Source organism: Chiloscyllium punctatum, chromosome 11 (assembly GCF_047496795.1).
Source record: "Chiloscyllium punctatum isolate Juve2018m chromosome 11, sChiPun1.3, whole genome shotgun sequence".
NCBI classification, from domain to species: Eukaryota; Metazoa; Chordata; class Chondrichthyes; order Orectolobiformes; family Hemiscylliidae; genus Chiloscyllium; species Chiloscyllium punctatum.
Window position 1 is genome coordinate 64270139 of NC_092749.1, and position 22868 is coordinate 64293006.

The 22868-nt window shown below is 38.4% G+C and overlaps 1 protein-coding gene across 3 annotated transcripts in view; it reads right to left on the reverse strand.

Annotated features, from left to right (window-relative positions):
• LOC140483055 (EGF-containing fibulin-like extracellular matrix protein 1) overlaps positions 1 to 9619 on the reverse strand; it is a 109146-nt gene extending 99527 nt beyond the window's left edge. For 2 of the 3 annotated variants that reach the window (XM_072580966.1, XM_072580965.1), the window contains exons 1-4: positions 9022 to 9619; positions 8375 to 8462; positions 8001 to 8049; positions 514 to 759 (exon numbers count right to left, since the gene is read on the reverse strand). In XM_072580966.1, the coding sequence (XP_072437067.1) occupies positions 514 to 759; positions 8001 to 8049; positions 8375 to 8455 (376 nt within the window). In that variant the 5' untranslated portion in view covers positions 8456 to 8462; positions 9022 to 9619. The remainder of the gene's footprint in view (positions 1 to 513; positions 760 to 8000; positions 8050 to 8374; positions 8463 to 9021) is intronic. The other variant, XM_072580967.1, reaches the window with a different exon arrangement.
• Positions 9620 to 22868: the final 13249 nt, after the last annotated feature.

Consider the following 22868-nt stretch of genomic DNA (forward strand, 5'->3'; position numbering starts at 1 on the left):
TTTGAGAGAGGCTATGAGTTCAAACCATATTCCAGTACATAACCATCATCTGACATTTCTTACTGATCCACTGCACTATTTTTACTTGCATAGAACTCTTCACTGTATTAACATGTACAATATTGTTTGGAAAACACAGGGAACATTGAGAAAGACATCAGACGTGACACTGGCTGACTTCCCTGCTTGAACTCTATATTCTGCTGGAGACTCACGGATCAAGTACTCTGAGTTTTCCAAGTGGCGAGAGAACATGAAGCATTAAAAGAGCTTCCAAACCAGTGTGAAACAGAACAAAAAGATAAACCTCAGTAAAAATAAATCAGTCTACTGACTGGAATACAAATAAACCAGTTTGTACTCTAATTACAAATCTTTTGTTTTTGCAACAGAGGGAAAACATATAAATAATTATACATGTCCACTGAGTATTATGCAAGAAAATGCAAATACCACTGTTAATGTTTGTATCCCAGGAACAATTAAGATCAAGTTACTGAGCTGCTGTCTTACCTTTACATTGATTTTGTTCATTAAGTGCAAACCCATATGGACATCGACGCGGCTGGAAGTGAGGGAAAATTGCATACGACTGTTGAGTGGGAACAGGAGCACGACCAGGAACAGCAGGAGGAGCCGTCGTCACATTGTTCAGGAAAACAACAGCTGTTTTAGGCAGGCACAAGTATCCTCCATAATGATTTATACATTTCATTTCTCCCTTGCAAGCATCTGGGATGGTCTCACATTCATCAATATCTGATAACCAACAAAATGTTTACTTAACAGAGAGAAGTGGACAGAGCAGTCACTAATGGGTCAGATTTTGTTGGCATGTCCTGTTCAACAGATTTGTTTCATCAAGATTAGACTTTAGTCGTATTTTACCCTACAAATTTGTTTGAAATATGAGCTGATGACAGTATAGCAGAACCAACAGGTCATCTCGGGCCTGAGTGTGTAACAGGACTAACAATGTGTCTCCATAGCCAATGGGATCAGACAATTAAGGAAGAAACAGAGGAAGGACTCAGAAAGAGGTTTGCTGTTCCATCAAATTGGGTACAGAAAGAGTACAAGAACTATTGCAACATGAAAAATGTACAATAGAGAAGGAGGCCATTCAACCAAGGGGGTCTGTTCTGTCTGAAAAGAAAAGTAACCAGCGCAGTCCCACTTTGCCACTTTTGATCTGTATCCCAGAACAGTACAGAGTTCCGACTGCACATCCAAGATTGTTTTATGTATTAAGAGTTCCTACATGATGTGGCTTTCAAGCAGAGAGTTCCAGGCCATCCTAGCGTCCGGTGAATTTTTTTCCTCACATCCACTCTAATCCTTCTGCCCATTATTTTAAGCTTAGGCATCTTGGTTATAGGTCTCTCTGCTATGGAACTAGCTCCTAGGCCCCTCATAACTTCAACTCTATTTTCCTTTAGCCTCCTTTGTTCAAAAGAGAACAAATTCAAACTATCCAACCTCACTTCATAGCTAAGATTCTCCAGTCCTGGCAATATCCATGGTGACCAGAGCTATACACAATTCGCTGGCAGTAACATAAATAGTGTCCTACAGCATAGCCTCCCTATTCATATATTCTATGCCATAAGTAAAAATTGGAAGTACACTTTTTTTTTCAACTATTTTATCCAATTTAACCTGCTCAGTTATCATCAGCAATCTGTGGGCCTACATTCTAAGATCCTTCTGTTACTCTACACTTACTCAGTACATCATTTGTGATTTTGATCAGCGCTGATTCAGTACTGTGGCCAAAGCCTATATAAAAGGATACTGACATGGGAAAGATGGTTAAGATTTGGGAGGACTTGGGACAAATTTCAGACAACATGCTCAAGGACTTCTGAGGAAAGGGAGATTGGAAATAGGGCAGTAGTTTGCAAGGATAGTGGGACCCTGTGCTGAAATAAAAGCAAATTTCTGCAGATGCTGGATATCTGAAACCAAAAGAGAAAATGTTCCAAAATCTCAGCAGGTCTGGCAGCATCTGTAAGGAAAGAAAAGAACTGACGTTTTGAGTCTAACTGACTCTTTGTCAAAGCTTTGACAAAGGGTCAGTTAGACTCAAAACGTCAGCTCTTTTCTCTCCTTACAGATGCTGCCAGACCTTCTGAGATTTTCCAGCATTTTCTCTCTTTGGATTGGGGACCCTGTGTTGGTTTGGTTTTGTGGACAGTATTTGACAATGTTAAATTTGAAAAGATGGACAACATTTGAGAGAGAGAGAGAAAAGCGTGAATGGGAGCAGCTAACATGGGATTCAGGAGGGCATATATTAGGTGGATATCAGTTCAGTGGAAGGAAGTAGATCTCATGCTCAAGATAAACTCAAAGAAGGAGGACAGAGGAAAGAATCTAAAGAAAGATGCAAGTTCAGGGCTAAAATAGCAAAGAAATGACTGCATTTTGCCAAGAGATTTGTCAAGTTAGCTGTGGGATGAAGGGACCTGGCCAAGATCGGATGGTCTTAATCTTAGCAGCAAGGAGATCCGTGAGCTCCTCACATATATCTTTTAAGGTGAGAGCGAAGGACAGGGGAGAAGGGTTTAAGAAGACAGCTAGCAGTCACAAAAAGAAACGGGAGGTGGAACACTGAGCAGTTTAACATGTGACAGCAAGACCAGGTAGTGTTTAAGTGTCCAGCCAGATCTCTCAATGAATGGCTTACCCACCTGCTTGCCTTTCAAATCTGTCCGTTTGGACTTAAATGGGCAGACACCAGGTCCATACATGGGGGATTAGTCAAAGAGACATGAATGGTTTTATTGGGAGATAGGTGGAAGCGAGGCTGTAGCTCTATTAACCATACCCTCAACTTGTCCTGCCATGTTTAATAATTTCTGTACATATAGACCCATATCCTTCTGCTCCTGCACCTCCTTTAGAACTTTACCCTTTGTTCATATTATCTCTCTGCCTTCTTCCTATCCATATGAACTATTTCACACTTCTTTGCATTAAATTTCATTGCCACTTCTTCACCATTCCACTAAGCCAAGTTCTTTGGAAGTTCTACAAAAGCACCCCACAGTTCACAATGCTTCCACATTTTACATGATCCACGAATTTTGAAATTATGCGCACTACACCTTTAACCACTGTTCTCAATTTCCTGTCTCACAGCCAATTTTATAACAATGTTGTCACGACCTCTGTTATTCCATAAGCTCTAACTTGGCCCACCAGTCTGTGCACTTTTTAAAATGCCTTCTGGAAGTCTATGTTCACCACATCAGCAGCATTTTCCCTCATCTGCCCTCCCTCTCTACTACCTCAAAAATCTCAAGCATATTGGTTAAATATGATTTGTCAATGCTGGTTTTATTTAATTAGCCTGTTTTTGTCCAAGTGACCATTAATTGTGTCCCAAATTTTCATTTCAAAAAGTTTCCCTAACTCCAAGTTTAAACTGAGTGACCTGCAGTTTCTGGGCTTATATATACACATATACATAATATATATAATATATATAAAATATATATAAAATATATAAAATTATTTTCTGAAGAAGAGTGCAAACATTTGTAATACTGCAGAACTCTGGCATCATGCTGGTACCTAAGGAAGATTGAAAAATGATGGCTTGTGGCTTTGCAATTTTATACTCTTGTTTCTTTTAATATCTTTGGATGCGTCTCATGCGGTCTCTGTCACTTTATCAACTTGAAGCAGAGATGGACCATCCAACAACAACTCATCAATTTTGAACTGTTTAGATATCACATTCTACTCTGGTGCCTCCAACAAGTCATCCTTTTTCTCCAACCAAGGATTCCCCTCACTGTGCTTCACAGGGCCCTCACCTTCCAGTCTTCTGCTTCATCCCTTCCACTCCACTAGAACAATGATAGGGATCCCCTTATCCTCACTTTCAACCCCAGCTGCATCCGCATTCAAAGGATCGTCCTCTGCCATTTCTGATACCCCCATCAGGATATCATTACCAACCACATCATCCCCTCCACTCCACTGTCAATATTCCACAGGAACTGATCCCTCTGTGACACCTTTTTCCACTCCTAACATTTCCTCACTCCCTATGCACCTTTGAATGCAATCACAGAGGATGTAACACTTGCTCTTTTATTTTCTCCCTCCTCTATGCCCAAGGCCGGAACATACCTTCCAGGTGAAAAAGCATTTTACTTATATTTTTTCTAATTTAGTCTACAGCATTTGCCACTCACAATGTGGCCTTGCTTACACTGGCGAGGCTAAGCACAGACTGATGACTGTTCTGTGAAACATCTCTGCTCTGTCATAACAATGACCCCAGCTTTCCAGTTACTTGACATTTCAATAAACCATCCTGCTCTCACGCTAACATTTCCATCCTAGGCCTCCAGTGGTGTTTCAATGAAGTTCAGTACCATCAGGAGGAACAACTCATTTCCATGTAAATACTTTACAGCCCCTACAGCTCAAGATTGAATTCAGCAACTTCACAGCATGATTGCTGTCCTTCATTTTGGCTTGTTTTCAACAAGGCAGACCCATTTTCTCTCTTTAATACCTGTTTACATCTTGATTCCTCCTTTATTTACTATTGGAAAGCTTGCCTTCCTATGCATCCTATGTATGCCCCTCATAATCTTGTGCATTTCTATCAGATCCTCTCTCAACCTTTGCTGCTCCAAGTAAAACAACCCTAGCCTAGCTGATCTTTCCTCATAGCTCAGATCCTCCAGCCCAAGCAGCATCCTGGCAAATCTCTGCATCCTCTCCAGTGCAATCATATCCTTTCTATAATGCGATAACCAGAAGTGCAAGCAGTATTCCAGTTGTGGCCTAATTAGTATTTTATATGGTTCCATCATAACCTCCCTACTCTTTTATTCTACACCTCAGCTAATAAAGACAAGTATCCCATCAGTCCTCTTGACCACCTTATATGTCTGCTGTGTTGCCTTCAGGGATCTGCGAAAATGCATACACCGGTCCCTGATCTTCAGTATTTTACACCATTTTTGAGTAATACCTGGCTGTAGCCCTTCCGAGTTCATTACCTCACACTTTCTTGGGTTGATTTCAACTTGCCATTCCTCTGCCCAGTCTGTTGATATCCTTCAAGAGATTACAGCTAGCCTTCTCTCTATTTACCATCCTACCTATTTTTTGTGTCATCTATGAAACTCTTCATCATACCCCCTACATTTAAGTCTAAGCCATGAATATACACCACAAACAGCAAGGGCTGCAGTGCTGTGAATACTCACAGAAACATCCCTTCCTTCCTGCCTGTCAGTCAATTTGGATCCAATGATACATCTTAATGTGTGACAAGCCTGGCATGAACTACCTTACCAACTGCCTTGTTAAAGTCCACGTTGGCCACATCAAATGTATTACCTTCATCATCATTCTTGGTTGCCGTCTCAAAATAGTCAATCAAATTTTTCAAACATGATCCTCACTTAACAACTCCACGCTGGCTATCCATGATGATTAATCTGTCCCTCTCCAAGTGCTGACATATTCTGTACTTTAAGAATTATTTCTGAAAGCTTCCCCAGTACTAAGATTAAACTGACTGGCCTGTAATTTTCTGGTCAATCCCCTTCTCCCTTGTCTAACAATTGGGCAATGTTAGCAGTGATAGAGTCCTCTGACAACTCATCTATAGCCTGAGATGATCTGAAAATTACTGCCAGGGTCCTTAATGTCTTCTCCCTTGCCTCCCTCAACAGTCTGGATTACATCTAATCTGGCTCTGCAGTTTTATCCACTTTTAAGACTACTAAACATGGTAAAATCGTCTCTCTCTCTCTGCTAAATTATTCAAATATTTCATAGACCTCCACCCTAACATCTGTACCTGCATCTCCATTTCCATTCGGAAGACTGATGCAAAGTATTCAGTCAGGACTGTGGCTGTGTCTTCCAAATTTACACAAAGATTAGCTCTATGGACTCTAATGAGTCCTACCCCTTCCCAATTTATTCATATCTCTTTACATATTTAGAAACATTGCTTTCTAGTGCACTCTCTCTATTTTTCTAAATTTTCTTTTTTAAGTTTCCACATACATTTTTTAAACTTTTATGGGGCCTGCGTTATTCTACCCTCAGTAACTCCCTTAAGCTTCTCTTATTTTCTTCATTCTAAACTTTATACCCCTTGCCATCCAAGGCACTCTAATCTTGGTCCCATTCCTTGTCTGTCTGGGAACATATTTGCCCTGTACTCTCCCTAATTTCTTTGAAAATCTCTTTCTTTTTGTTCTCTTACATCTTTCCAATTTGTTGGTGGCCTATACAGAGAGCAATGTAATCGGAACTTTAGTGCTCCCTAGTTCTAGCCAAGTAATTTCTGTCTTTAATCCCACTAGGATATCTACTTTTCCCAGAGATAAAACATTCTCTGGCATTCCTTCCCCATCGTTCCTGAGTACAAGGTATTTTTAATATACAGTCTACCATTTCTTGAACTAGATTTCCATTATCACTCAACACCATATTCCCACAAGATTATCTACACCTGCAATTCACCACACTACGCATTCAAGAACCTGTACAATATTACTACTTTAGAAATTATTACATTCTCTTTATGCTGTAATCACTAATACTTTACTGTTTGCTACTCCACTGTTTCTCCCAATATTCTATGCAGCTTGGGACTCCTCTAATATTATTTCCTGATTCTCATGCTATGGTCAAGTTAATTTAAATCCTCCTCAAAAGCACTAGCAAAATGCACTAGGAAATTGGTCCTGGCTCAGCTTAGCTACAACCTGTTTGACATATACAGTTCTCATATCTCACAATTCTGGTCCCAATGTCCAACCATTTTCTTTGTAGAAACATATTTGTTCAGATTTGTATCTACCTCCGACTCAAATGCTTTCCACTGGTTTGGCGCTGATTTACTTTCAGGTAACTGCTTCCACACATTTGTCAAAAGTACATCCAGCTTGGTAAAATTGCAGTTTCCCTGATTTAAAAGTCAAGTTCTTGACTTATCTTTGCTACTTTCTATAATACTCAATATAGTGGAATTATTAACTCTTGCCACTAAAGTGCATTCCTACAGATATACTCACCTAACAGTTTCATTTCTTAATATTGATTTTGCAATGCTACTTCTCTGTTGAACTGACTATGAACTGGCGACAAATTGTTGGGAACTTTTGATTTCAGTGCATTGTTTTCTTTAGAGAGCTTTGATACATCTCATGGTCAGGAAAATTGCTATACAAATGCAAATATCTTTCTTACTTTAAAGAAATGTAGGAATGAAAGCTCAACATTCCTGGTGTCTGGAATAGTGAGGGTATGTGTCTATTTCTATCTTTTTATTAATTTGAAAAAGTGGTACTTTTAAAATCTTATAATGCAATTTCCACCTGAAAAGGGATGAGACTCCATACAATTATTTTCATTCTGGGTAAGAGAAGTTAATTAGCAATCATGAAGTCACTAAAAGGATATTTATGTTGTTGCACACCAACTTGACTTTCTGTTGCACTGTTAAGTGGACAACTTATAAGCAACTACAGTGACTTCATGAGAGTTGTCCAGATGTTAGTTGCAAACTCTTGTAAACATGGAACTAACAGCAGAGTGACTTACATTGGCTAGCAATTTCTGACAATTTGCAATTCCTGTATATCTTACTTTAAATTGCTGGCTAATTTATGCATTAATCATAAAATGCTCCATTCAGATTGTGCTATTATTTCAACAAAATCTGACCCATTGTCATTTCTGCTTGAGAACAATGATTATTTTCAAAAAGTATACTGAATATACTGCTCCAATTATTGCTCTATTCTGTGCATTTATTAAAATGGGTTACAACTGCTAGTACTGAAATCTAATCGACATTTTATGTCAGAGAATGTTGAAACCATTCTGAAGTTGTTACTATCAAAATAAACATAGAACATCCTGAAGAAAATACATGGTTATTTATTTGTCATAATTTACCAAGTGTAGACAGAAATATATATACCCAATTTCCAAGTTCATGGTCTCACCTCTGCACTGCTGTCTTTCAGGATCCCATTGATAACCATCTGTACACTGCTGTAAGAACATAAGGACAAGGAGGGATTTCAAAGTGCAGCATAGTTTCTTTATTAAGAGGAAAATAATATTGTGCAACAGAGTAGAAAAACATAAGTGACTGCCACCATCTAATTCAGTAAGAAGCAACTGCTATCATTAAAAATGATGTTGTTTCTTCAATTACAAGCAACTAAATAAATATCATTGTAGATTAACACACTAAAACAACAGTATTTAGGGTTGAATTTATTATTGTTAATAATGAATGCTCATAAACCAAATTATAATGGAATCTTATGCAGTGCTGAACTATCAGCCTGCTCAGTTCTTGGTGGCATCTTACCGTATAGGTGATGGTTTCATCGATCTCCTGTGACCTTATGGTATGGAAAATAAATGCAACCAGCAGGCACCATTGCAACATCTTGTATCTGGACAATAATAATATGCAATATCTATTATTGTTAATAAAAGCAAGTTCTAATGTGCTTTTCAATTCATTTACATTTATCATTCAACAACTGAACATAAAGAGGTGTTTTGCACTGGTGTACTGGAATGAGTTCAAGTTTAAAGTAAAACATTTTTACAAGTCTTGACAGGCAACAGTGCATTATGAGGAGAAATAAAGTATTTATGCAGTTATAGATTCTTCTACACATGTTTTCAATTAAATCTATTAATTTACATTACATTGACTCTGAAAATACTTAATGACTTGATGGCTACTTCACCTAAAAGGAAATTCTCTCCATCTCTGAACATTTAAATTCCCACCTATCTTTGTTACCTTATTCACTTAACCCTATATGTATAAAAAGCCATTGCAACAGTTCAAGTACGTCATAAATGAGAGGCTGGTAAATATCCTACAATGAACATGAATAAAGCAGTTTTAAATGATGAGGTACAAAATTGTAACTCAGAATTCAATATTTGTTTATCTCTTTCTTTATAGAAGCGGCATGTACATAAATAAAATGACGTTACCTTTAAAGAAAATAGGTCTTCACAAATCTCCTGGTCAACTTTGACTTTTTTTTATATCACTTGCTGGAAGAGCAGTGTTGAGTGTGTGAGTTGTAGTAATTGTGAAGAAGTTGTGAGGAGGTTCAGCGGCAGTTGTGTTGCTCCCTCTACAGGCTCACAGGCTAATCACCAGCCCCGACTTAATAGAGGAAGAGCAAATAACAAACAACTTGAAGACCAGTGCAGAGGGGTGTCACCACAACTGCAGCACTGCCAGGTTGTATAGTTGCTCTGCAGTCCTACAGGCGGGACTCAGTCATGCGACAGCCAAGTAAGATTGTATCTAACAGTTACATACGAGCGGGTTGTTCAGGAAAGGATCAGCTGATTGCGAAGTAAAATATTCCTTCAGATCTGAAGATTTCATCATGCACAGTTACTATGAAACAAACAGCAAAAAATTGCAATGTGTGGGTTTTTTTAAAAAAAAACTTTGATTCAAACTAGAATACATGAAAAGATAAACTCACAAGGCAGTTTACTGAGCATACAAACATGCGCCTTATAATTACTTCCTAGAATAATACAATGATGCTACAGTGACTGGACAAGTTTTCAAGACGTTGTAAGAGAGTCCGGGCAGGCATGCAGCTCTGCTAACGGCCTCAGTTTGCGCTGTTCATAGACTTCGGGAGCCAAAAACAACACGGAATATGAGCACAGCGTGTGGGCATTTACTCCGGGAAAAGTTTTGCTCACGTGTCTAAGGCAAGCAATGAATTTTTAAAAAACAAACAGATAAATAAATATCCGGTGTCCGCACGTACCGCCAAACACATGCATCCGGACCCCTCAAAGGTCCGTTCCTACGAATAGTCAGTTTAAACTTCCAATGGGCAATTCACTGGGCATATGTCTCCGACTCTCGCCGGAGTTGGAGACTTGGGGAAACAAAAGTTATGTCTAACCCCTGGGTAACTGTGCAACTGACTGAAATAATTAAAAAAAATGTTGAAGGACAGGATGAGGTGTATAGCCAAAATTAGTATTCTTTCTATCAGTGCACCGAGTGGAAGGAACACATTAAATGAGCTGCACGGACAGATTCAAATTGGAAACTGTGATATGGTAACCATTACAGAGACATGGCTACAGGATGTGCAGGGTTGGGAACGAAAGGTACCATGTTATAAGGTTAATAGCAGGGGTAGACAAAAGCAACAGAGAGGTGGAGTAGCATTACTGATAAAAAAAACACAATCACTTCGAAGGTGAGGGAGGATACAATGTAAAGAAAGCACCCAGTGGAAACCTTATGGGTGGAATTGAGGAACCACAAAGAATCTAAAACCACAATAGGTGTCATATATAGACCAGATTCTGGATTAGTGATGCTGGAAAAGCACAGCAGTTCAGGCAGCATCCGAGGAACGGTGAAATCGATGTTTCGGGCAAAAGCCCTTCATCAGGAATACAGGCAGAGTGCCTGAAGGATGGAGAGATAGTAGCAGCTCAGAAATGCTATATTGTATAAGACAATGATGGGGTAAAGGTAGAGTAGTATGGATTAAGAGTTAATCTTAACACATACAAATACTGCCAGAAACGTTTGTTTCTAGAATGTGTTTGGGATAGTTTCCTAGGGTAATATATTTTGGATGCAACAAGCAATATTGGATCTAGAGCCTGATTTAATTAGTGACTGTTGTTTGCCAGCATTTGGAAGGTTAAGGAGTGATCTATTCGAGGTTTTCAGGGGATAAACAGGGAAAGACAGATTAGATAAAGATAAACTAAATCCACTGGATGAAGATTCTAGAATTAAGTCTCAAAATTAGAGCCAGGCCATTCAGGAGAGATGTTAGAAAGCACTTCTACCCACAAAGGATTTATGAAGGTTTGACACACTTCCTAAGAGAGTGGTGGATGCTAATTTAGTTGGGAAATTTAAATCTGGGATAGACTTTTTTAATTTAAGCAAGGGTATCAAGGGATATAGGCCCAAGACAGGAGTTATGTCACAGTTCATCCATGATATTATTTATGGCAGAGCAGGCTCGAAGGGCTGAATGGTTTTCTGTTCCTATGTTTCCCCTTCCCAACATGCAGTCATACATAGAGTCATAGCCATAGAGATGAACAGAACGGAAACAGATCCTTCGGTCTAACTCATCCATGCCGACCAGATATCCCAACCTGATCTAGTCCCATTTGCCAGCTCTAGGCCCATGTCCCCCTAAACCCTTCCTATTCATATACCCATCCAGATGCCTTTTAAATGCTGTAATTGTACCGGCTTCTATCACTTCCATTTGTAGTTCATTCCATACACGTATGGCCCTCTGCATGAAAAGGTTGTCCCTCGTGATTTTATAAACCTCTATAAGATCACCCCTCAGCCTCGATGCTCCAGGGAAAACAGTTTTAGCCTATTCAGCCTCTCCCTATAGCTCAAATCCTCCAACTCTGGCAATATCCTTGTAAATCTTTTCTGAACCCTTTCAAGTTTCACAACATCCTTCCAATAGAAAAGAGACCAGAATTACACGAAATATTCCAAAAGTGGCCCAACCAATGTCCTGTACAGCTCCAACACGGCCTCCCAACTCTTATGCTCAATGCTCTGACCAATAAGGAAAGCAAACCAAACGCCGCCTTCACTATCCTATCTACCTGCGACTACTTTCAAGGAGCTATGAACCTACACTCCAAGATGTCTTTGTTCCCCAAACTCCCTAGGACCTTACCATTAAGTGTATAAGTCCTGCTCTGATTCCACGTCATCATTTGGTGAAACTTTCTATGTTTCATTTGTCTCATGAAACATAGAAATCTCTGAATGTCACTGTTCTTTTACTGAAAGAAAGCCCCTCATTATTTTCAATGGTTTGATGTTTATGAGTGACAAAGGACTCTTGTTTTTGGAATCAAACAGAAGGATAATAAACGAATCTTGCTTTTATCAAAATATGGCAATGTTTAGTTTAATAGATCAAGTCAGAAGGCTTGGTCTTGGAAGAAGAGGTGTTGAAAGTCAATGTTTGAACATATTATAAAGAAAAAAAGAAAATGTATGACTGAGAATGCATGGTGGAAATTAATGACCTGGAAGAGCATAGGTAATGCAAAGTCTAATAACCTACAAAAAACATAGCATTCCCAGGACTGAATTTTAACACAGCAATTGTTATTTACCTAAAATATATTAGTTTTGCTATAATTTCACATAAAGTTATAGACTTCCATCTAGTGGCAACAATGAGACAAATGATTTTGTTCTTGCATTACCATAGCTCATAGTTCTAATGTCAAATGGAAGTGCCAGTGACAATTCTGTCTCGTATATTTAATGAGTATCAGAAAGGTAGTGAAGTAAAATTAAATTTTGTGCATTAGAAAAGTTGAATCTGAAAGATAAGAGACAATTTTAGTGACCAATAGGTGACAAAAAAATATTATGACCAAATGAGAAGAATTAACTGGTTTTCTGCTATTCACCTCCTTGGTTGGGCACTGTAAAAAATTGAGTTCTTTTTGCATGAGGCTATACTTCTTTCCTCAATTAAAAACATTGTTTCCACTGTGTTTCACCATGAGCAATAAGGAGCCAATTAACAATGTTTGCTTGAGCAATTGAAAAAACATCACTATCAGAACAAAGGAATATAGATGTGCAATGTCAAGAGGCCTAGGTTCAGTTATGTCAGTGTCAGTTGATGAGATTTTAAAGATTGCTTGTCTACCTTTGTCACCATGGCGAATCTTTGTGGTTAGAAGGTATGACATTTACAGTTTTAAGCAATAATATTGAACATGTGAAATATGTAAGTGAATGGCAAGTTTTGAGAAGATTTGTAGTTCAGGTTGAGGTTCTGGATGTAAGTTTGCTCACTGAGCTGGAAGGTTCATTTTCAGATGTTTAGGCAACACACTAGGTAACATCATCAGTGAGCCTCCAGTGAAACACTGGTGTTAGTGACCTGTTTTCTATTTATGTGTTTAGGTTTCCTTGGGTTGGTGATATCATTTCCTGTGGCGATGTCATTTGATGTAGTGATGCCATTTCCTGTTGTTCTCTTAGAGCACGGTAAATGGGGTCCAAGTTGATGTGTTTGCATGCTCCTCAGAATTCTGGTGTGTGTCTCTGTTTGGCTTGTCCTAGTGTGGAAGTTTTGTCCTTCCTCATCTATATGTAAGGATACTAGTGAGAGTGGGTCATGTATTTCAAAATATGTCCAGAAACCCTAGCCACTCTCTCCTACATCAAAGACATCTCAGAAATGACTGCCAGACTACTCAGACCTCTTGGCATCATGGTAACCCACAAACACACCAACACACTAAAACAGCAGCTAATGAACTTAAAAGACCCCATACCATCAACAATCAAAACTAATATCATTTACAAAATACCTTGCAAGAACTGTAACAAACACTACATTTGACAAGCAGACAGAAAACTAGCCACCAGGATACATGAACATCAACTAGCCACAAAATGACATGACCCACTCTCACTAGTATCCTTACATACAGATGAGGAAGGACACCACTTCGACTGGGATAACACATCCATCCTAGGACAAGCCTAACAAAGACACACACGGGAATTCCTGGAAGCATGGCATTCCAACTGAAACTCTTTCACAAACACCAACTGGGCCCCATTTACCACCCTCTGACAAAAAGAACAGGAAATGATATCGTCACAGCAAATAACTTCACCAACCCAAGGAAACCTAAACAAATAAATGGAAAGTGGGCACTAACACCAGTGCTTCACTGGAGGCTCATTGAAGACATTACCTAGTATGGTGACAAAACATCTGAAAATGAATCTTCCAGCTCAGCGAGCAAACTAACATCCATATAAGTGCATATCTGAATAAAGTATGTAGAAGGTAACTTCTATAATATGGTTCATAATTTATTATGTTTTGGGGAGATGAGTCCTAAAGTGAAGAAATGATGAATTGCTTTTATAAATCTATATTCTTTGCGTGTTTGTGTGTGTTTAGAAGAGAGGGGCATAGTTTTAGTTTAATTCTTGAGTAAGTGATTGCCTGAAAGTTTGATGATACAACCATTTTTACAGAGGGTTTATGATCTTGGAATGGAACTTGAGGAGAATGGTTCGGTGCATTAGAAACAGGGCTATGGGAAAAAATCCTGCTGTTGCTGAGCAGCAAGGATCTGTCTCACAGAAAGACAGATTGTTCAGAAGGGCAGGCAGTGTTGCAGGTTCAGTTGAAGAAAAAAAATACTATAATTCAACTGTCTCCAATGAAGTCAAGTCTGGGGAAACAGTCCTCAGTGGCTTAGAACAAAACTCTAGAAGCAGAAAGCTGCTGGAAGCTAGACGTATACAAATCTCACACATTTTCTCTGAGTGTGCTTTAAAGTCAATAAGTCCAGTAACCAATTACAGTCATGCCAACCGAACAAGAAATTTCACAGTGGAAGCAGGGTGATCCTTCACTAGGATTTGAATGCCTGTAAGCTTGCCACTGAGAGTTATGTGTTGAATCTTTATTTCTGATATTTGTTGTAAGATTGTTTCAAATAGCTATTTCAAAGCTAGTGCTTCCAAATAAACCTGTTAGACTATAACCTGGTGTTGTGTGATTTTTAACTTTGTCCAACACTAGCACTTCCAAATCATCAATAGTTATGGTAAAGTGTAACATAGTTTATATGTTTTTTTATTTTTGTGGATAATAATTTTGTTGTTCTTTTGTTAAGTTACATTGACAGCCTCTTATGCATGTGGTAAACAAGTAGCAGGAATAAAACTATGCTGTGTCAAACTGATTGTCCACTTTCCCAACAGCTGGCACTTTAACATTAGAGATTATTGAAAATGGTTGAATAAAGGAATAAAAAGAGAAATACAGAATCAAATGTATAAATGTTAAACTGACAAAGGAGGTAGCATTGTTAATTCAATGGATCCAATGCCAATTTGGAATTGAGAATCCATTCTGAGCCTAATAAAGGTCCAAATATGTTAAGGCTTTATGGAGGAAGACCCCAGCATTCTGAAGTTGTTGTGGAATTACTTGATAAAAGTAGGATGGCAAGATCTCTGGGCCAGAAGGTTCCCATTTGTGTGAATATTAATTAATGCAGACTATCCTCACGGCAGAATTACCAAAAACATTTTTTGTTTTGCTTTGAGGGAATGCAAAAATATTTGATGAGTGCACATTTTTGCAGGTATCAAGATTGACCAGTAGTGTTTGGGTAAATGCTGTTTGCTTTTAGAAACGTAGAAAATAGATGCAGGAGTAGGCCATTTGGCCCTTTGCACTACCATTCAATATGATCATGGCCGATGTTTCTCCATAGAAGGCATCTCACTTTGACACTCAACTTCCCTCGAATAGTGTTACTGCTACAGTCAGATACACTCAGAGTTCACAATGAACAGCTGAATGCACATGAGCTATCCCTCATTGTGAACATATGCAGCAAAAGCAAAGATTTTCAATTTAGCTGTTCTTATAAAGCCATGACAGTGTGGAATTCCCTTTCTCAGTCTATTGTGATTCCTGCATGTGATTGTTCTCTTTCAAAGCATGAATAGTCATTCATTGAATGATTTATTACAATAATATGTTGATGCTTAAAGTTCACCCAGTTAACATACTCTTAACACTGTGCTTCCATTAGATCCCTGCAATTTTCCTTAGGCCCTATTCCATAATGCAGCAACCAAATATAATTGTGAACTCTCATATGCAACAGTAGAAAATAGTTAAGTATATATGAAAAAAAAATCTGAAATGTTGGGAAAATACACTACATATCATGTCAAAATTCAATATTTCTAAGGAGGAGGGAATGTTTGGATCTTGATCAAACTGATCTGTAGATTACACATCCTTAAAATTGCCATTATACCATTGAGATTAAAGAAAACATCATGAGAGTACCTAAGCTATATCATCTTAAAATATATCAAGAAAGTAAGACCAGAGAACATGAAGAACAAGTCTTGAAATGTAATTTAAAATTGATATCAAATGAGATGTTCCTGAGAGATTAAAAATATTTGCCATACAGAAGATAATCCAGGTGAAAACATTGGCTTTATTCAAGCACAAGTCAATGCCTCAATGAAGATGTAACATATTACAAGAATGAACTTTGATAGACAAAATTTTTTTCACATCCTGAAATTTTCTTATTTTTATGATGTCACAGAATATACGAGCAGAAATTACAATGACATTAAAATATACTAACACCTGTCTCAAATTAGCACTTGCTGGAAATTGATGCAAGCATTATTGCCAGTTGGAAACTTTCCTTTTAGGTTATTCAAAATACAGTTCATGTTGAGAGGAATGTGCATTAGACGTATGAGATTTGGAACCATAGGCGTTCAATATAGTACACATAACAGACTTATGAGGAAAGTGATATGTCATGGAATAAAAGGGACAATGGCAATGTGGATGTAAAATTGGCTGAGACATGTTAAACAGAGAATAATTGTTAATTTTCTTTTGGTTAGAGGAAGGATATGGAGGATAGTGGGCTAGTGTAGGTTAGGTGGGCTTGGATCGGCGCAACATCAAGGGCCAAAGGGCCTGTACTGCACTGTATTCTTCTATGTTCTATGTTCTATGTGTACAGTGGATTTTGGGACTCTTTCTTTCCCTCATGTGTGTAAATGATTTGGATCTTGGTGTGAAGGGGACAATTTCAGAGTTTGTGGATGGTAGAAAACTTGGAAGAATCATAAAGTGCAAGGAAGACTTTGTAGATTTTTAAAAAGACATTGAAAAGTTGGTGGAGAGGGCAGTTAGGTGGCAGATGAAGTTGAATGCATGGAAATGTGAGATATTGCGTCTTGGTACAGAGAAGATGGAGAGACAGTGTAAAAGAAAGGGTACCATTCTAACGGTTCTGCAGGAGCAGAGAGTCCTGGTCCATATATATATATATATATATATATATACATAAGTCATTTAAGGTGGCAGGAAAGGTAAAGAGAACTTTTAAAAAACATACAGAATCTACACCTCAATGAGTCAGGTATAGAGTGAAAGGGCAAAGAGGTTGGGCTGAATCTATTTGGGCACTGGTTAGGCCTCAGCTGGTGAATTTTGGACAGTTCTGGACTTCATTATCTGGGAAGGATGTGAATGCATTGGAGAAGTGCAGAAGAGATTTACCAGGAGTGGCTGTAGGGATGAGAAATGTCAGAAATGAGGAAAGATCAGAGAATTTTCAGCACTGTTTTTCTTCGAGGGGAGAAGGCTGATGGGAGATTTGATGGATGTTTCAAAACCGTGAGTAGAAAGGGAGAAACTGCTTCCACTCGTAAAAGGGTTGAGAATTAGAGGGCATAGTTTTAAAGTGTTTTGAAAACGGAGCAAATGGAAGATTATCCTCATAGTTCTCAGATACACCACCGTGATACCAACAGCTTCTCCAGCTCCAAAATGCAGGGTTCAAGATCCACCAACTGTTGGTACTTTCTGTACAGTTTGTTGTCCAGGATGTGCACTGCACTTGATTGAGGTGCTTTGCCGTACTTCCATTTATTAGACTATTGACTAATGTAACAGAAGTAAACTTGAATAAAGCATCAACAGAAACCGTAGCTAATTAATCAACTCCTTCATTCTGCTGACATCACTTGATGTGGTTTTTAAATCCCCCTCCCTAACATTCAAGATCTCTTCCATCTGGGTTCTAGGCTTGCATTTTGAATGTATTTAACTTTCAGTATTTTTAAAATCTAGCTAAAGTCATAGGTATGTTAACTAAAATATTTTATCTAACTTTTATTATCCATATGTCTGATTTTCATATAATGAAACATTTGAAATCCTCTAATGCTACAATCTGTGCTTAGCAAATTTAATGGGTGGAAACATTTTTCTTCTCTCTGAGTAATTATTTATTTCTTTGTTGCTCATTTATTTAGCTCCACTTACCTTCAGGTGTATTGTTTGATCTGGAAAGTTGAAGAAAACAATGCAGGCCTAGATCGTTTTAGGGTTTTCTAGTAATTCAAGTCGCATGGAGCAACATTTTCAAATAGCCTCAGTGTTCGCATTTTGCAGTAAATGAACTGCAACAACTGGCAAAGCACTTCATACTGAAAAGAACTTGATGGATGAGAGAAGGAAAAGTTGGCAACACTACAGGAAACTGGAAGGCGGGTGACCAGAGTGTTCGGTAAAGTTGCCAATATCAATGCCTAGTTGACCAAAATGGTCTCCTGTTTGGCGCGAGTCTTTGAGTAGTTCCCAGTGAGTGAGCTAAAACAAATATTCAGCGGTGGTAGAGGCATAGCATGTACGACAATGGAATCTTTCTCTCATTTTAACAGTTTATGCTAAGGTAAGCACCAGAAGTTTGTAACTCTCACAGTTCCAGTGTAAAATTGACAAGAGCAGAAACACTTATTGATCTTTATCACAAATCTTTGTTAGGTGCTGTGATCGGTATTTTCTTTTTTGCATTTTAAAGATGCTTTGTAGGCAAGTCAGTGCTAACCATGCTTAGGGTCAGAGCAGTCTCGCCTCTGAGTTAAATTAGTCTGGGTTCAAACTCCACTCCAAGACACAAGCCCAAAGGTTGAGGGCACTCCAGTGGAGTATTGAAGAAGTGTTGTGCTGTTGGAAGGGTCATGTTTTAAATTATTTGTCCTCAAAGGTGATGTAGAGGATCCTATGCTGTTACTTCAAAGAAACGCATTGCAGTTATCTCTGTCCAATGTATACCCCTCAATCAACACCAGACAAATGTACGATCTGGTCATGATCTTGTTGCTTTTTCTGAGGGATTTATACAAACTGACAGCTGCAATTCCTATTTTACAAGTAAATACAATCAAAAATATGTTGTGGTTGTAAAGTGCTTTGACACCTGGTGGAAAGTGTGATGAAAATGGAAATCCTTTTTCTTCTTCCTAGTCTCAGAAGGACAGTTTTGTTGTTTTGATAGCCCCACCCCATATCCTAAAGGACTTTCCTTGCCTGGGATTGTTTCTGTGACTCTGGAGGGATCTCCTACCAATTGGATTGAGCTCACAATAGCTGTATTGCTGAAATGTTTCAACTAAAGGGAGGAAGAAGTTCCTTTAGTTATAGCTCCATAAATATTTTCCATTATAGTATAGACACCAGCATAACACCCCACTGCAGATGTTGCAGGCATGTGGAAACCACAGGAGACAAGCATTCACATTGTTTCAAAGGAACCAACCAGACACCTTGATCTGAATTACTGGAGTCTGGGTGGCAACTTAGGATTTCTTCATGTCATTGTTGTAGAAACAAGCCAAACCTGGTCAAGAACAAAGTAGTCATCTGTTGTATGTAATAATGGAGCTTATATCACTTTGGAAATAACCCATATTAATAGAGTAAATTGCCTTTGTCATTTTGACATGACTGTTTAAATACTGTCTATTGGGTGATTGCATTTATAGGATTGCATTTATAGACCGTTTTTCACATTGTCAAGATGTCAAAGTGCTTCACAGCCAATTGGTTAGCTTTGAAAGGTAGTACACAAATTAAATAGGCAAATGTAATAGCCACAATAGGACAAGGTACCAGAAAAAAATGGCATCATCAACCAGCTCACTGGGTTTTTGTGATGATGGTCAAAAGGCATAGGTGACCCAGATATCAGAAATGTTCTGCTCCTTAAGTGATGGTAAGGGATCTAATATGTCTTCCTGAATAAATGTATGGGAGTTCCATTTTATCATCTCATCCAAACAACAATATTTCCAACATGCAAGTACTACTTTGGCACTTCAGAAAGTGTTCAATATATGTTATATGAAGGGATAGGACTAAGACCAGGGAGAAGCTCAGTGACAGAGATGCAACCATTGAAACAACCCAACACTTAACACCATAGAAATTCATTCATGTACTCCTTCAAAGAATATCTTTCTTAAACATATCTTTGAGTGACATCTTAATACATCTGTATAATTGCTACTGGATAGAGTTGAATGTGTGTTGTCCTCCCAGATGTGAAACCTTATTTGTAAATCTTGTTTGGATTCATTTTTATCCACTGCTTTTCTGCCTACTCAAGCATTGTCTTGATATCATCTTGCAGCCATCCTCTTCACTAACAACTACCCAGCCAATCTTTGTGCCATCTGCAAATTATCAAATCATTTCTTCTATGTTTAAATCTAAATCATTAATATATACCATAAATTGACCCAACCTTGAGCCCTGTGGAACTTAAACTAATTTCCAGTTGCAAAAACGTTAATTTATCATTGCCCTTTCCTTCCTGTCACTGATTCAATTTTGAATCAAATTTGGCACATTCCTGATATCGCAAGAGCTTTAGTTTTTTATGACCAGTCTGCCATGTGAGACCTTGTCAAGTGTCTTACTAAAATCCATGTTGACAACATCCAAATTATTACCCTCAACAATCCTCCAAGTTACATTCTGAAAAACTTCAAATAGGTTAGTGAGATATGACCTCCTCTTATCAAAACTATGCCAACTATTCCTGATTGGAATGATTGTAACCAGGTGGATCTTGGTGACTATGAGATCCTTAATTGGGGTTGTTAACATGGGCCAATCAGAAAGTCCTCCCTGACCAATATAAACAGGGGACTCACACACACACCATGGGTGCTGGGGAAAAAAATAAGCACTACCGCACTTAGGCGGTAGTGTGGGGGTTAAATATAAAAAAAAAATAGAAAAAAAAAGAAAAAAAGAAAAAGAAAGAAAAAAAAAGAAAAAAAAAAGAAATAAACAGGGGACTCACACACACACCATGGGTGCTGGGGAAAAAAATAAGCACTACCGCACTTAGGCGGTAGTGTGGGGGTTAAATATATAAAAAAAAGAAAAAAAAAAGAAAAAATAAGAAATAAACAGGGGACTCACACACACACCATGGGTGCTGGGGAAAAAATAAGCACTAACAAAAAAAAATTAAAAAAAATATAAACAGGGGACTCTGATGGTAGAGTAGAGAAGAAAAGAAAAACAGGAGTGTCAGAGGTTCTGTGCACTCTGAGAGCTGGCTCTGAGGGAGCTGGATCAGTGTGAGTGAAAGACTCTTCATTTTTCTGTATAGGAGAGAGGAGAGGAGAGTAACTTCTGAACAGAAAAAAGAAAATAAACAGGGGATATCACTGGGCTGTTAATCCAGAGATTCAGATAATGTTCTGGGGACCTGCTCAATCCTGCCGTGGCAAATAGTGAAATTTGAATTCAATAAATATCTGGAATTAAGAATCATACTGACAACCATGTGCCGATTATTGGAAAAACCCATCTGGTTCACTAATGTCCTTTAGGGAAGAAAACTGACATCTTTATCTGGTCTGAGACAAAAAAAAGCAGATGCTGGAATCCAAGGTAGATGAGCAGGAGGGAGGAGAACACAGCAAGCCAGCCAATATCAGGAATGTTGACTTCTTCACCTCCTGATGCTGCCTGCCTTGCTGTGTTCTTCCAGCCTCCTGCATGTCATCCTTACCTGGTATGGCCTACATGTGACTCCAGACCCACAACAATAAAGTTGACTCAACTGCCCTCTGGGCAATTAGTTTTGGGCAATAACTACTATCTAACCAGTAATGTCCTCATCCTGTGAATGCATAAAGAAAAAACAATATAACCAGGGGATTTAGGTTCTCCTCAGTTCAGGGGACTGACTCAGAGCTGGCTGGTCACACCCAGTATACTGTGCACAGGTAAATAATGGTGATGGGATACTGGCTTCAGTGCAGTTATTTCACTGATAAATCTATGCCTTTCTAAGTAACAGTTTCTTAGTATTGATTGTAGTAATTCGATGACCACTGAGGTCAACTGACTGGCCTACAATTATTTGACCTATAGCACATTGTTGAATAATGGTACACCATTTGTAGAACTCTGGTCCTCTGGTACCTTGCCTGACTCTAGTTGGGATTGGAAAATCATCCTCAGCCTATCTGCTATATCCTATAGGATACACAATCAAGGAAGTCAGTCCCTCCAGTTCTTTGTGCCTGCACTTATTTAGTCACCTAAATTTCATCTAAAAGTGAAGGAATTCAAGTGCATTTAACACACTGCTTTTGATGTGTCAAAAGTTTAGCTAGGCTGGCTGCCTACCTGTTTGCAGTCATCACTGCTGGTATGCTTTGATCTGACAGTAAGGAAAGGAGAAATTCCCATCACACTGATTATGTGAATTTTGTATGCCATTTGCTTTATACTCAATGGGGAAGACAAAAAATTAGGCTAATATGAAGACTGTAATCCATATTGGGGTGTTCATAACAATAGATCTGTTAAGTTTAAATAAAATAATGTCCGAAGGAGTAGACAGAGATAGGCACTGCATCCCCCTCCATCTCAGTCATAGAATAACAGCCCAAATCTTATGATTTGTTCATTATTATAATTTTGGCACTCAATACATGTATTTTCTCTTGCTCTGTGCAAAGGATTACTTCTTTATGCAAATCCTTGTCCCAGAGAACTGAAGCATGATTTTCACAAAATACCTGCTGCTGTGAATAAGCAACTCTTTTTACTTTGATCTTGGAACTCCCTAGCAATTGGACTGAAAGTCCAGCTGCTGGACATGGTCAACTTTGTCAAATGAAGTGTAATAGGAAATTGCAATGATCAGAACCAGCAAGCACAGCAGATCTCACACAGTTAGAAAATTATGCTTGCTGATGCTATTCAGAAACGATACTATTTGGAATTATGGTGTACTTTCCATTGTTTTACATCTGTGTCATAAAAATTATGCATCAGTTGGCTAATCCTTCACTTCACCAAGTCACCCAGCCTGACAACTGACATGAACTGAATAAAAAATAAACTATTCAGGAAGATGTATATGCCAAG